Raw genomic sequence first — 16173 nt, forward strand, 5'->3', positions numbered from 1 at the left:
CGATCTTGACTCATTGCTTTTAGTCAGTAGGGCTGTAGTTTCTATGATGGGAGCACGATATGCAGCAACTGTACGTTGTTTCTCCTCTTGTGCGGTAATGGCATATGCTCTTCCAAGGATCGGCAATGGATAGACACTCAAGATTTGGGATCTCACGGTTGTGTATTCTTCATCAAGTCCCATCAAAAAATCAAAAACCTTCTTCTCCTCACGCATAGACTACATCTTCTTTGCCGCACCGCATTTATATCTGCATCTGCACACTGGTACTGAATTGAGACCCTGCAACTCACCCCAAATGGCTCTTAATTTACCGTAATAGGATGAAATCGAGGATTTCTCTTGCTGTAAGAGAGCGATGGCTCGTTTCAACTCGTAGACTCTGGGTGCCACTCCTTGAGTGAATCTTTCGTCCAAATCTGCCCACAACTCTGTCGCAATGTCGACATGGGCAGCGCTTCCTTGAAGCTCTTTCGCAAGCGCATTCCTGAGCCATGAAATAACCACTGCATTGCACTGTATCCATGCCTTTAAATCCGGCGAACCGTCGTCCGGTCTCTGTAACATCCTATCCACAAAACATGCCTTGTTTTTGGAATGGAGTGCATTCAAAAAGCTACGCCCCTAGGTGAAGTAATTTTCTCCACTTTCATTGAAATGAGTAGTCACGAAAATCAAGCCAGGATGACCAGATGGGTACAAATAGTATGGAGAGGTGGTAGGAATTGCACTTGTGATCAGGTCCCCAGATTTGCTCATGTTGTTGTCAGCATCATGTTAACGAAGAGAAAGAGAAAGAAAAGAAAAAAAAAAGTTTAGAGCTCTGTAACCTGCTCTGATACCATAAAAAAATGAAATCTTCAAAATTTGTTATGTTTCTTATTGATGTACACTGTAATATATAGATTTACACGTACAAACTAAGGCCTAACTTTTGGCAATTACAATCAGCAAAGAATCAAACAAATTAGGATAGTTACTCCTACAATTATACTAGGGAGAATAAGTCAGTATCCTAATAATTACGTATGCAAAATATAGTATGTGCAAAAGATCCTCCAATATAGCAAATAAATTGGGAGAGACAAGAGCATGGTCCTATACAGCTGACAAAATCCAGTCAACAAGCGAAAATATAGCGAGATTACAAGAAAAGAAGGCAAAATAATTTTAGGATACCTAAATCATGCAAAACCATAGATCTCTCTCATATACATATATATATATATAAATATATATGTGTACGCGTGCGCCTCACTACTCAACTAATGATTTTTCTTAGGACGGATTTGGCCCTTAGAGGATGATCGTGTTCTTAGGAATTTGAGTTGACCTCATCTTTAATTAGTCTTAGGTTGTCGTCCCCAATATAATGGTGCATGAGAAGACCATATAAAAACGTGATAGAGGGTTTTGAATTCATAGGGATGCAACCTTACGGGGCCAAATCCCTTCGGGGACGACCTAAGATCACATAAAGAGATGGTTGAGGGTTCAAGTATTAGATTTAGAGACGACATAAAGAGCAATCCAACATTTGTCCTTGCAGGGTCGCGTCGCCGTGGATTAGAACCCTTGATTAATATGTCTTCATATGATGTTTAATTGGTGTACGTGAGTCTCTTCAGCCACATATTATAGCAAAAAAGATAGGCATTATGTACTTTCGGGAAAAGAAAATGTGAATCTCGCGGTCATGACAACTTAGGAGGGAATATATAACAATATAAATTAAGCAAAACAAACAAACAAACGTATAGGCAGAGAGAAATCTGAGCCACATATTATAATTAGTTGAATTTGTCTTTATTACATTTTTGATGGCGAAGTCTTTTGAAGCAATTGAAAACTAGTGCAAAGGTCCCAGGGGGAACTATCAGAGGTGGCATGTACTGATTTGCAAACTGAACAAACTATCTTTCTAAATTACCAAATTCTTAAATAAAATAAAAATAAAAGTAAAAATAACAGAAAGGAGTTTCTATGATAATCTGACATGAATCAAGAAAATAAAAAGCTAATATTAAATACCATAATATCCAATTAACTATCATCTATAGTTCCACTTAAAATATAGCTAGCTCGAAAATTTATTTTTATTTAGATTTCTGTGACGATGGTCTTTATTAAAAATGATAGTTATCACGAAACTGTCATCTAAGTTGAGCATGAATTCCAAAATTTGTCTTAATTTGTTAATGTCTGTGAATGTCAGAGTTACGCATATATTGTTAAAAATGAGTGGTGACAACGGATATATGATATATTAGTACGTTTAGAAACGTGTATTCTTTCAAAATTCATTTTAAATCCACCGGTCAAAGTTCAGGAATATATATATATATATATATATATATATATATAATATATATCTAATCGCAAGTTATAGTTGTGTATGTTTGTGTAAATATGGCAATTACCGTGTGTGTACCGGTGGGTAATAAGTTATATCATGTCTGTAGACATGGTATATTATTAATAATATATTCTAAATCGAGTTAGAGAGGATATATATATATATATATATGAACTCTGATCAAAATATTAGTCTTATTTGGTAGTTGCAACTTTTACTGCAAAGTCGTGTTTATAGATTAGTAATTACACGTCACTATATTACTTTTTTTTTCTAACAAAAAAAAAATGTGAATCTCGCGGTCACAAATTAGGAGGGAATAAAAACTAAGGCTGTCAATATGACTCATCATGCGACAATAGACTTGAAAAATGATACGAATTTCGCAAGCTAAAGTTAAAAAAAAAAAAGATGTTCGAGTTAAAATTTAATTGATATGAACTTAACACGAAAAATACATATCAAATGATGAATCCGTGTTTGGAGTTGTTTTGTTTCTACTTTTTACGTTTTTCGAAAAAAATGAAAACGGAAGAAAAATGACATTTGGCACAATTAAAGCTAAAAAAACGGTAATGAAAACGATTGTTTGATTTGGTGTAAAATGAGAGAGAAATGAAGTCGTTTTTCATTTTTGTTTCCGTTTTCTCTTCCCTCGAGCAGAGAGAGAGAGAAATACATTAATGGATTTTTTTATACTGAAAATAATCTTTTGATAAAACTACCAATCACATTTTCAAAAATAACATTTGTTTGAGATTAAAAATATTTTCATTTCTATTTTTATACAAAAAATAAAATCATTTTAAAACGAGTTCTAAACACACCAAAAGGGTTTTTCATTTACAAAACGTGTACTGCAATTTTTTTGTCCGTGCTGATGCACATATGTGGATGTGGTTGGGTTACAAATTTTATGTCTGCCACGTGGATCCAATCGTGCAGTCTTCATAGATCAGCCTTTTAATTTCCACGCGAAAAATAAGTGGCGAAGATACTTCTTTTTAGGGGGTTCTTGTTTAGCTAAATAATATTATATGTGGAGGAGATATATATGTTAATATCAACGTCTAAGCCATCGCCATCTCTTCTTATGTATGGCGACAATATTGCAAATTATTATATATTATAGACCGATTTAGAGAAGCTAAATTATGAATTCGGGTCAAAATATTCTTAATCTTGGTAATTATAACTATTATGTCTTATAGTTGTTTACAATACAGATGGGAAGTACTGTAGCTAACAAGTGTGCCCCGAATGGAATCCTACTTATACTCTTTATACTTTATTATATGCATGCATGATAAATATGTACAACGGAAAACTAACAGTTTTCTCCTCTTGCAAACTTTAAACTAAATAAAATAAAGAGAAAATTAGACATTTTATTTATTTAAGTACCTGACTTACTTCTATCTCTTAACTGAATCTAGTTTAAAAAATAAAAATATATAAATTAATGTTAAGAGGTAAAAATAAAATAGCGCTCCATTTTAAGAGGTATTTTTAAAATTGTTCAACTATATATATAGACACGTATATACGCGTACTGCTCATTTGGAAGGGGTTCCAATCGTGTTATTAATGCAATTACGCGGTCAATGGAAAATTAACATTTTTCTTGTATTGCTTAATTTGTTTAATGTATGTGAATGTCAGAGTTACGCATATATTGTTAAAAATGAGTGGTGACAACGGATATATAATATATTAGTACGTTTAGAAACATGTATTTTTTCAAAATTCATTTTAAATCCACCGGTCAAAGTTCAGGAAAATATATATGTTAACGGTGAAACTTCGTCAACAGAAATATACCGGATCACCCTTTGGTATCCCGTGGGGTTATCGGTTAGAAATTAGCTGTATATTTGAAATTATAGTATGAAGTGTTTGTTATGTTTTGTGAGCATGAATATAACACTTGAATAAGAGGACACATGAGATTTATAATAGTTCACTCTGTAAATGAAAAGCTACATCCACTTGTGTATGGTATATTTATTTTGGACTCTTTACAATTTACATGCACGTATGCTCTCTCTTCTCATGCTTTTTTTAGAGAACTCTCCCCTTTTGGCGTATGGGGCTTTGCCCTTTTTATAGCCCAAGCTTCCTTCGTGGGTGGTTTTCCTTCGTAGGTGGAAGTACTCGAGTGGCCTACTTTCTAGGCTAAGACCGTAGCCCACTAATCACTTTTGGACTGTTCACTCAGCAATTAGGTCTTCTATTACGGCTCTGTGAATTCCTGTAATCTCTTGCAACCCACTGCAGGGCGGTTTAAAGGTTTGTAATTAATGCCCGTATTGCAGACGTATCCCACTCCTAGACGCAACTTATGGTGTCACGTATCTTCCTCTTGGCGTCTGTGCCGCACGGGTCTTATGCCCTTTCTAACCTTTTCGAAGGTTTTTGCATAAGTTCGACGTCACAACGGGTTGACGCCCTAATTTGGGCATTTCTTTGTTGCGTCAAGGGTAGTCGAACTCTTGGTGTCGAGGGTGATCAATGTCCTGGCGTCGATGGTGACCACCTTTAGAGAGGAGGTAAGGCCACGTGTCATGCTGTCGACGCTCCACCTGTCACCCACATTTTCCCACACAACAATATATATATATATATATGTATAATATATATCTAATCGCACGTTATAGTTGTGTATGCTTGTGTAAATATGGCAATTACCGTGTGTGTACCGGTGGGTAATAAGTTATATATCATGTCTGTAGACATGGTATATTATTAATAATATATTCTAAATCGAGTTAGAGAGGATAAATACATATATATATATATATATATATGAATTCTGATTAAAATATTAATCTTAATTGGTAATTGCAACTTTTATTGAAAAGTCACGAATTAGAAGGGAATTGCACACTACTGGATTCTCGATGTATGCAGCCCTCTACCATCCATCCCATTGCATTCCATCGTCTCGTATTGGACTGTACCGTATCAGACCAGAAACATCTATTGAGTGAGAGAAAGGGATAAAACTCTAATTTCTTCATTTTTATATTGATAGGGATCCCCTTCCTAGATTCCCGTCACTACGGATTGATTGTCCCTACCTAACTACATGGTAGTGGTCTAGGGAGCGCAATTGCTAGAGCACGGGAGAATGAAGAGTAATGATTTCAGCAAGAGCAGCCGGACGGACAACTATAGTGAGTCTAGTGACTACTAGAGTAGAGTTGAGTCAAAAGGTATGGTATAGCAGCCTTTCCGAGCGAGCCTCTGGGATCTCCTGTAAACCCCCATGATGTGGTAAAGGGAGGATATTAGGGGAAGCAGTGAGTGGAGATTCCCCTGCAGAGAGCCGGATGAGGGGAGACCTTCACGTCCGGTTCGGAGGGCGGGGATATCCCGACCCTACTATCATTATGCCTTTGCAATGTTACTTGGTTCAACTCTATTTGTGACCCTTTCTCGTATGTGGGACTCTCTATCTTCTTGGGTAGATAATCGATCGTCTTTCATTTTGATAGTGAGTAGTTTTTATAATAAAAGTCAAGAATAATAATAGAACTGGAGGAGCTTGCCAGGATGGCTTGGTAAGCAAGCAACCAGTTATGTAGGCGCCAACTCCCAGTTCTTTCTCTTCTTTCTTTTTTCACACCAAAGTCGCGTAGAAGGAAGTTCGCTGGGATTGTATTCATTTCCCAGAGGTGCTGGTTCGACTCACTCCAGCTCGTGAGTTGGCCTAAGGATAAAATCAGAAGATCTTGAGTTTCATTCCCACCATCTTCGTTTGGTCTTCCGTTTGAACGGTGTACTCTTTGTCGCTTATTCGGCCGATTATTTCCGTTTTGCTCATAAGTAAGTAAGCGTGAACGACATTTTTGGAACGTTAGTTTTAGGTTTGTGGCGTTCCTACTTCCATATCTTCAACCCTCCCTCTAGGTCTAGAGTCCACCTTTTCTAAATTTTGATGATGACGTGCTTACATTCCAACTCCCGTAGGGTGTAGAGCTACATTCCTCATTATCGTGTTCCAGTTTCCCTCAGGGTATAGAGTCGGTATGTTGCGTTCTGGAGATGAAGTTGCAAGAAGTACAGAGTCGATGTTCCAGAAGGTTTTTGGACATGTGCATGTGGAGAACTAACGGAAGTGCCGAAAGTGAGTTATATGCACATTGGGAGAGGATCCCGATTCAAAAAAAAAAGAACCTATAGGAAAAACAACCTATGACAAAGGGGACCTTTCCTCTCCCATGAAAGAGTGAGGCCAAAACGAACAGGCTAGAAAGAAAGAAAGAAGCCTGTTCAAAGTCGGAATAGGGGTAGTTCTCCTGTTGACTCAGTATTATATCTAATAGGAATTTCCGTTTCCCTAAATTGATTTATCAATGTGAATTGATAGGGGCGCAACATTAAGATGTTGAGAAGAGGAAAAAATCCAATTTATGCGCCTTTTCAATAATATAAAGCGAGGGAGCGCTCTTAAGATAGGTAGATATTTCGAGGGAGAGGACTTAAGAAAGAGGTAAGGTACTCTTCTGAGAATCTTTACAGAAAATAGAAAATAGGTGATCTGCCAGCGATCCGATTTGCTATGGGGATCGAGAGCTTGAACTTCTTTCCTCTCTTGCGGGTCGAAGGGATGCTGATGGCTCCATATCGACTTCTTTGGTCCGGTCACGATACCAGCCAGGGATGCGGCTGGTTATCCTTTCGCTGCGGTTCGGTGGTTCATAGGTCCCAGTTGGAAGCATTGGCTGGAAGGGAAGAGAAATGGATGAATTTGAGTCAGCTGGATGGCTTGCACCTACTGTAGAGGATGAGGGACCAGAAGAGACTAGGTTTGGGAGACGAAGAGAGGGAGTGCTTTGAACTTCCATTCGATTGATTGGCTCGGCCAGAGAATCTGGATATTGGATCACTCGTTCCCTCCCTTTGATGGCTGCTATCGGCTTAGTAGGTGGAGCCGGGATGGCTTTTGAGCCTCCATTGCCAGCTGCAGTTGGATCGAAGGGGGAGAGGAAGGAAGATGAATAGAATGCCTTTAGCCTGTTTCCCTGCTGGGAGATTGGGCCCTTTCCTCATTTATAAACGCTAATGGTTCGAGTGAAGAAGAAGAAAGGAGCATATTTTCTTCCAAGCCATCTGTACGCAGTCTGCAACTTTGATATCTCATTACTACCGATCAAGCTCAACCTGCCTATGGTATGCCAACCTCTAGATTGGACGAGTGCCTGCCAGCCTGGTCAAAAACCAATAACCCTGTCCGATCTATCAGGGGGTTACTTAAGTGGTCCAACAGGGGAAATGTATGATCGTTACCGACTGTCTCCGCCGGTAATGGGAAGATGAGCTTCTCCATTGGAATGGTATCTGCTCGAGGAGCCTGTCCCTGCCTGCTTATCCAGACCAAACAGCAACCTTTGGTCCTTCGGGCTGAGGCTCAAGGCGGGAATCAAGGGTATGGGTTCAAGGCTGCTCTACTTACGGGGAATGGGATCCCGAAAAAGGGCACATGACGAATGGGCCCCCCGCCAATGGCATATGAGATGTGGATGATGGAGCTGCTTGCTGCTGGTCTTTTCTACGCAGACGCAGAATCAATTGAGACCGTGGAAGCAGGTCGCTAATTCAAATGAGGAATGACATATGCAATTAACCGGACACCATATTCAAAAATGAATGGCCTGGTGCTTTTGATGGCCCATTCCTTTCATAATCGCAGCGCAGAGCAACAAGCCACAAGAGAGGCATTGCTCGCTTCCCGCTTGCAAACAGAAACGGAATGTTCCGCATGGCTGGCTGGTCGATAAGCCTTTTTCCTCTTACTAGCCCTATTTTTAGTCAACCTCCTATCCAGTTGCTGGAGCGAACTCACTACTCTATTAGATAGAAGAATAACCCACTCTATTATCTATCTATTATCTATTAAAGAATAATACACGGGCCTGTGTCGAAGTGCTCCAGGGATGATTTTGAATGTCAATCTGCCTGTGCACCAACCGATGCAAACTGGCTTGCGTCGAAGTGCTCTGTGGTGGAAGGAACCCTCTATTCTCTTATTTCCCCGTCGACATACCATCCCCACCGGACTCTCTCCGGACAGTCGAGCGAACTCTAGTATCACCTCGCTCGGTTGCTTGCCCAACTAAAGGAGGCCGCCTTACTTAATCATACAACATAAGTAGATAGATGTAATTACGAACTCATTCTTCCTATCTATGTCCATACTACTAGTAGTATTGTCTATTTCAAAGTCTAAAAATAGATGTCTCTCGTAACGCTCCTTTCTTTTCTTTGTCTTTCTTCCCTGAATCCAAACTCTATCTCTTCCTTCAGCCCTACGATATCTATTATCCCTAGAGAGGGTCTTCCTCTCAGGTGCGGAACACTCCTGTCACGGTCGAGAGCAGGTTGAGCTGTAGGCTCCTCTATTTCGAGAAGGGTAGGTTTTTGTACTATTCGCTACTCACTACTACTAGCTCGCCTAAGAGGGCTTACTTATTTTTAGCTATTAGGTAGGTAGGGATTTCACCAGTCTCATTGTCACAGGGGGGTGGGTACATACTTTCACATACAAAAGGACGGAGAGGGAGCACAGGTCGACTGGTCCTGAGCTTAGTGATTAAGCGTACGCCCTCTACGATGCCAACCACACTGCATTCAATCAAAAGCACGCCCTTGGATGGACACAAAATTCCTTTACTTCTTCATTTTGCTTCGGATTGCACTTATGATTCGGCACTTAGACCAAGGCCGCATGTAAGTTTTGAAATATGATTTTTTAGGGGGCCACCATTGAAGTCAGAGTCTGAGCCTTCCGCATATGCTACTGGTCAATTCCTTTCGGAACTCTTCTTCTAGGCCATCCATCATATAGGGCTACTTCCATATAGGGGCACTACTTCCATATAGACCGTAGGCTTTGTTTCATTAGGGGTATGAACTTATCTCTTGAGTTCTCCTCGCGCCTGGACCCTTGCGCAGAGCGAGTCAAGTAAGCAGCCTCTTGTTGGCCTAGGTTGTAAGGCTAGGGAAAGTCCGAATGAATGCATTTGTTCTTCGTACCGGGGAACGGGAATACGGGAATAAGAGCTATCGTAATCATTCATTAATCCGATCGACGAGACTCACCACTATCTTCCTCCGCACCCTTACTTATACTTCTTTGAAAATCTTCACTTAGGCTCCACACTCTGTAGGTGAGGTTTGCCTACGACTTTATCAACGAAAGACCGGAACCACATACGCCAACCCCGAGGATATCCTACTCTTGAAGAGAAAGGCCACTTCCACCCGTTTTCTTCAATAATTGTGTTGACTTTGGCATAGACGCATCTAAGAGGCTCAATCGAGTACTACCAACTTGATCTCTATCCATGGATCTAGATAGCTATCTTTTTTTTTCATCGATCTAGACCATCCTCGGATAAACTGAGGAGAGCATCTGTGGAATCTTGTAATTACTGTTTCTTGTTTTAGGGCATTGACTCGAGGTCACATCCATGTTCAAAGGACAGATTCAGCTCCGTCTCAGTTCAACAAATAAGGAAAGGCCGGGCGGGCAAGCCAAGAAAGTTATTTTCTCTATCTGCTCGGTCTCAGTTCAAATCCAATAGATAGAATACGATAGGAGCTAATCAGTCTAAGTCGCTCACGTCAGGAGCGGGCTTAGAACAGAACTAGTATGCGGGTTCACGCCGTTGATAGGCTTACCTCCTCAAGCCGTTGATAGCCGTTTCTCGCCCGACCGTTTCTCAAAGCTGTCCTAAGCGCAGTCGAAGTCCACTTATTCAAGAGTCCTCTCTCCGGGGAGGAGTGAATTCAGGTAACTAATTAAGCGCATCTATATACCAGCAAGGACAGGTTAGAATGGTAATCTATGCTAGGAGTGCCCCTTACCTTAAGTAGCTCACTGAAGGAAGTGTGAAAGTAAGCAAGCAAAGGGCAATCAATAGAAAGTAAGCAAGCAAAGTCTCAACCCGAAATCAATAGCCCGCAAGAAAGAGAAAGGAGAAAGCCCATCTCTTTCCAGTAGTATGTAGCTTGACTTCCTTGAACTTATATGGAGGGCTTAGTTTGCGCAGTTGAGTGGCGCTTGTTGAATACCTCTCGTAGGCCTGATCTCAACGATCTCAACAATGACATATATAAATGGGCTCGGATGATTGCCTTTCTTTCCTTCGCTAATGGGCACGCTACGCTAGTTCCCGCAGGGGAATTGGGCGGGAGATTGGGATTGAGAAACGGAAGGCGCCAGGAGAGGCTGAGGACGAAAGTCCCAGTCACGGAAATGCGATCAAAAACAACCAATTGGACAGGGTAAACGCACTTTGATCAAATGGATCTTGGTTGACAAACAAGCCCAAAACAAAAGACGGGGATTTTGAAATGCTCAAGTCAAGATTCAGTAGGGCTTCAGATCTCTACAGCAGTGAGCTTTCGCTTCCTGACCTGTTCAGCAAGCAACCAACGAAGCCGTCAACGAGAAAGCCGCAGCTGCTTCAGATCTCAACAATTAATAATCTAGATGAGCTTTTAATTGTTGACGCTCGACTAGAAGAAAGAGAGTGGGCATTTATAGGAACGGAACTTCTTAGAAAAGCAGCGAAGACGGGACTAGTTTCAAGCGGAATCCGAATAAAGGCAGAGCTATAAAGAGCCCCGGTTGACTCAATAGATCACTTTCGCTCTCCTCTAGGAGCGAATTCGTCTAACGAGGTAGGAGCTGCTTGCCCAGTCAGAAAGCTAGGCTCCATCTCAGGCGATGGGCGATATCTCAAGGAAGGAAGCCACTGATTAGAAATTGCACGAGTCTAGTTAGAAAGGGGATTTTGCAGAAGGAGGCGTGGGTCAGATGGGGAAGGTAAAGAGAGAGTCTATTGAGCCACTTGGCACGGGATTTGTTCTGTGGCAGAATCAGTCGAAGTTCCAATGGAGTGATCGGTAAGTCCTCACTGAAGAAAGTCAGTAGCGAACCATGAAAGTCAGTCATTTTCTAGGGTCCTGTCTTGAAAGCTGAAGGAAGTCAAGTATCTATCTAGTACTACGTGAGCCAGTCAACAGATTTTCTCACGATAAAGAGTTGCTCAAGGTCAGGGACTCGAGGTCAAATCAATCTTCAAAGGACCGAGAACTTCAACTACAGTGTCAATTGCAGCTATGTCCGCAAAGGGTTCAAAACCTCTATCTTCTATCCTATTGTAGGCCGATAGGTCCGCTATAATCCGCCCACAGAGGTACCCAAACTCGTCGCCCTCTCTAGGGCAACCTCTGTCTGCCTTCTAAAATGAGCTGTACCGAGAGAGGAATAGCCTCTTTTTGGTTCCCCGTGCTACGGCTGCTGCTACAGCATCATATGTCATGATCCTCTTCTCTGAGCCGCACCTGGCATCTCAGTTGTTGTTGTTATAAACCGGTTTTTATTGGTAAATCATTGAAAACATTCACAACCATTAGTGAATTCCCACAGCAATCCCAATCCCTTGCTGATGTGATGTGTTTTACATCAGCAAGGGAAGTCATCTACTCTCACCGGTCAAAGTTCAGGAAAATATATATGTTAACGGTGAAACTTCGTCAACAGAAATATACCGGATCACCCTTTGGTATCCCGTGGGGTTATCGGTTAGAAATTAGCTGTATATTTGAAATTATAGTATGAAGTGTTTGTTATGTTTTGTGAGCATGAATATAACACTTGAATAAGAGGACACATGAGATTTATAATAGTTCACTCTGTAAATGAAAAGCTACATCCACTTGTGTATGGTATATTTATTTTGGACTCTTTACAATTTACATGCACGTATGCTCTCTCTTCTCATGCTTTTTTTAGAGAACTCTCCCCTTTTGGCGTATGGGGCTTTGCCCTTTTTATAGCCCAAGCTTCCTTCGTGGGTGGTTTTCCTTCGTAGGTGGAAGTACTCGAGTGGCCTACTTTCTAGGCTAAGACCGTAGCCCACTAATCACTTTTGGACTGTTCACTCAGCAATTAGGTCTTCTATTACGGCTCTGTGAATTCCTGTAATCTCTTGCAACCCACTGCAGGGCGGTTTAAAGGTTTGTAATTAATGCCCGTATTGCAGACGTATCCCACTCCTAGACGCAACTTATGGTGTCACGTATCTTCCTCTTGGCGTCTGTGCCGCACGGGTCTTATGCCCTTTCTAACCTTTTCGAAGGTTTTTGCATAAGTTCGACGTCACAACGGGTTGACGCCCTAATTTGGGCATTTCTTTGTTGCGTCAAGGGTAGTCGAACTCTTGGTGTCGAGGGTGATCAATGTCCTGGCGTCGATGGTGACCACCTTTAGAGAGGAGGTAAGGCCACGTGTCATGCTGTCGACGCTCCACCTGTCACCCACATTTTCCCACACAACAATATATATATATATATATGTATAATATATATCTAATCGCACGTTATAGTTGTGTATGCTTGTGTAAATATGGCAATTACCGTGTGTGTACCGGTGGGTAATAAGTTATATATCATGTCTGTAGACATGGTATATTATTAATAATATATTCTAAATCGAGTTAGAGAGGATAAATACATATATATATATATATATATATGAATTCTGATTAAAATATTAATCTTAATTGGTAATTGCAACTTTTATTGAAAAGTCACGAATTAGAAGGGAATTGCACACTACTGGATTCTCGATGTATGCAGCCCTCTACCATCCATCCCATTGCATTCCATCGTCTCGTATTGGACTGTACCGTATCAGACCAGAAACATCTATTGAGTGAGAGAAAGGGATAAAACTCTAATTTCTTCATTTTTATATTGATAGGGATCCCCATTCATTCCTAGATTCCCGTCACTACGGATTGATTGTCCCTACCTAACTACATGGTAGTGGTCTAGGGAGCGCAATTGCTAGAGCACGGGAGAATGAAGAGTAATGATTTCAGCAAGAGCAGCCGGACGGACAACTATAGTGAGTCTAGTGACTACTAGAGTAGAGTTGAGTCAAAAGGTATGGTATAGCAGCCTTTCCGAGCGAGCCTCTGGGATCTCCTGTAAACCCCCATGATGTGGTAAAGGGAGGATATTAGGGGAAGCAGTGAGTGGAGATTCCCCTGCAGAGAGTATTCAAACCCGAACACGAGGATCCTAACATTTTGAGAACCTCCCCCTGGACGCCGACCAGCTACCAGTGGAGATCCACTGCGCTTCACCCTCGCCACCGGCAGCTCCGCCCCCTCCTCGAGTCGCCGTCATCAGAACTCAACCCTGCGGACTCAACTCCGACGGGCCTCGTTCTCCTGTGCGGCGTTAGCTGAGCCATTCACGTCACTGCAGTCGACGTTTCTTAATCCGTCCAGTGTCTTGTGACTGTCTTATGCACGAACCGATAACTAAAGTTCAAAAATGAGTGAATTACCGAAAAATAAAAAAGTTGAAAAAACAGTGGGGACCAGCCTATCTGCCTATTCCAATTCTTATACGTATACTTGTGCAGACATGTTGAAAAAACAGTTAAATATGGAATAAACGTTCATTGAAATTTTTAAACGGAAAATGAGTAGCACGCGAACACTTCTGTATACATTAATAGTCTCGTTTATTTCGCTGATTCGAGTTTAGAATTCAAGTTTTGCTACAGTAAAAAGCTCTTACAAGCAGTCACATCTAATTTTTTTACTATAGTAAAAAGCTTTCACATAAAATCACATCTCAATTCGAATTCTAAACTCGAATCATCGAAACGAAAGAGGCCACATGTTGACATTTTTCTCAAGTGAACCACGTGGTAAATTCTTATTGGGTATATGTAATAGTAAAGATTGTCTCATACAGTACGTACACTTCACCTGTCGTGTCGACTAGTATTGCAATGAAGACCCTGCGGAGCTCCTCTCTCTCTATATAAAGGCTTAAATTGTAACGCATTTTATTATATCGATCGAGAGAAATAGAAGTTACAACCAAAGGAAAAATAATAAGTGAAATCCTTTCCAACACAAAATGATCATCTAATTTAATCTCTGCCTTTTAGTTAGTTTCGTTTCTTGCATGCATATTTATTCACTCCAAAATTCCTCCTCTCGAATCCCACACACACTACTTGTCATACTAGACCTTTTTCTGTATTTTGTGAAGCCACTAGTAGTCTAGTCTGTTCTCTTAGAGAATACATATATATATATATATATATTAATTAGAAACCTATATATATATATATATATTAACGTACGTACGTACTTAGACATTTTGAAAAAAAAAAAAAGGTGAGATCGATGGAAGGGCCCTTCAACAAAACAGTACTAACAAGGAATATAACTATTTACGACCAACTGTCACATGTTTCCTTGTCACACTCATCCATTTTGCTAGCCAAATTACCCCTTTTGGTCATCTTTTTCTTCCAGTTTATGTTGATCATGAAATATCTTTTTCAAAAGACCAAGAGATCATCAGCGGTACGAGCTCCTCTTCCCCCGGGGCCATCTCCAATGTGGCCAATTCTCGGGTGTGTCCCGCACATGTTGAGAAATCGACCGGCATACCGGTGGATTCATCGTCTCATGAAAGAGCTCAACACTGATATTGCTTGTTTCCGTCTTGTTGGAAATTCCCACGTGATTGGGGTGACTTCACCGGAAATTGCCAGGGAATTTTTAAAGAAACATGACGCGGTGTTTGCATTGAGACCCGATACAATGGCGACTTGCATTGTCAGTAAAGGATACCTCACAACGGCCTTGTGTCCAGGGGGAGAGCAGTGGAAGAAAATGAGAAGAATCTTGGCCTCTCAGGTCCTGAGCCTGTCCACAATGCGCTGGCTACTTGACATGAGAAACCAAGAATCTGATAATCTTGTTCGCTACCTTTATAATCAATGCTCTAAGAATTTGAAAGGTGAAAAGTTATTATATTAACATAATTACCATATTGCCATGCATACATGTGATCATTCTTATTTGTGTCCAAGTCTTTTTTTTCTTTTCTTACCATTCTATCCATGTGACGTCCACGTGAGCATTTGTCAAGGGCAAGGAAGATCATTTCTTGCATTATTTGTCCTATTGATTTCGGAGTCATCTAATATGTCTAAACAGAGTCAACATAATACACAAATCTACTTATATAAATTTACTTATTGGGATGTTAATTATTTGTAATGAATACATCATTTTTTAAAGATTAATTTTGATATTTATATTTGCACTTTACCTTGAAATAAAAACAATATCCATCACTGCAGACTCCTAGAAAAATAATAATAAATTATTGTATAATTTGTGGCTAGGTGACGTTGTCAATGTTAGGACTGCTGCGCAGCATTATCCAGCCAATGCCATGAGAAGAATGATGTTTGGCAGAAGGTACTTTGGCAAAGGAAGAGAGGATGGAGGACCTGGCTTTGAAGAAGAAGAGCATGTTTCCTCATTCTTTACGATGCTTCTACATATTTATGCCTTCTCTGTATCAGACTACTTTCCATGGTTGCAAAGTCTAGATTTAGACGGCCATCGGAAGAAGGTATGCGACGCCGTGAAAGTCGTCGATAAGTATCACGACCCAATAATAACCGATAGAATTCAAGAATGGAGAGAAGGGAAGAAGACACAGCCTGAAGACCTCCTTGATGTTCTCATTTCGCTCAAAGATTCCAATGGCAACCCTCTTTTGTCTAAAGATGAGATTCGAGCAAAAATCACGGTGAGGTGTTGTCAACCTTAGATGTATGAGAATTTTTAATCATTCCAATATCTCAGCCGTTAACAAGTTTTTTATTCTGATTACCTTTAATTATTTATTAATTTCAAACAATAATAACTAATGAGCAGGACGCGAGCCCTAACATTATTTATCATGATTTATTG

At 40.6% G+C, this 16173-nt stretch overlaps 2 protein-coding genes across 2 annotated transcripts; one reads left to right on the top strand and one right to left on the bottom strand.

The window, feature by feature from the left end:
• Positions 1-219: 219 nt before the first annotated feature.
• On the bottom strand, positions 220-567 carry LOC112093532. The gene has a single exon (XM_024172195.1). The coding sequence runs from the start codon at positions 565-567 to the stop codon at positions 220-222; it is 348 nt and encodes a 115-aa protein (XP_024027963.1).
• Positions 568-14727: 14160 nt separating this feature from the next.
• Positions 14728-16009, top strand: LOC21388226 (isoleucine N-monooxygenase 2; the record flags this gene model as incomplete). Its single annotated transcript, XM_010108034.2, has 2 exons — positions 14728-15205; positions 15597-16009. Coding segments are annotated over exons 1-2 (891 nt in total), but the record flags the coding sequence as incomplete, so codon positions are not given.
• Positions 16010-16173: the final 164 nt, after the last annotated feature.

Source organism: Morus notabilis, unplaced genomic scaffold, assembly GCF_000414095.1.
Source record: "Morus notabilis unplaced genomic scaffold, ASM41409v2 Scaffold471, whole genome shotgun sequence".
NCBI lineage: Eukaryota > Viridiplantae > Streptophyta > Magnoliopsida > Rosales > Moraceae > Morus > Morus notabilis.

Coding starts and splice junctions, on each gene's coding strand:
- LOC112093532 (XM_024172195.1), bottom strand. CDS start 567: ATGTTACAGAGACCGGACGACGGTTCGCCGGATTTAAAGGCATGGATA.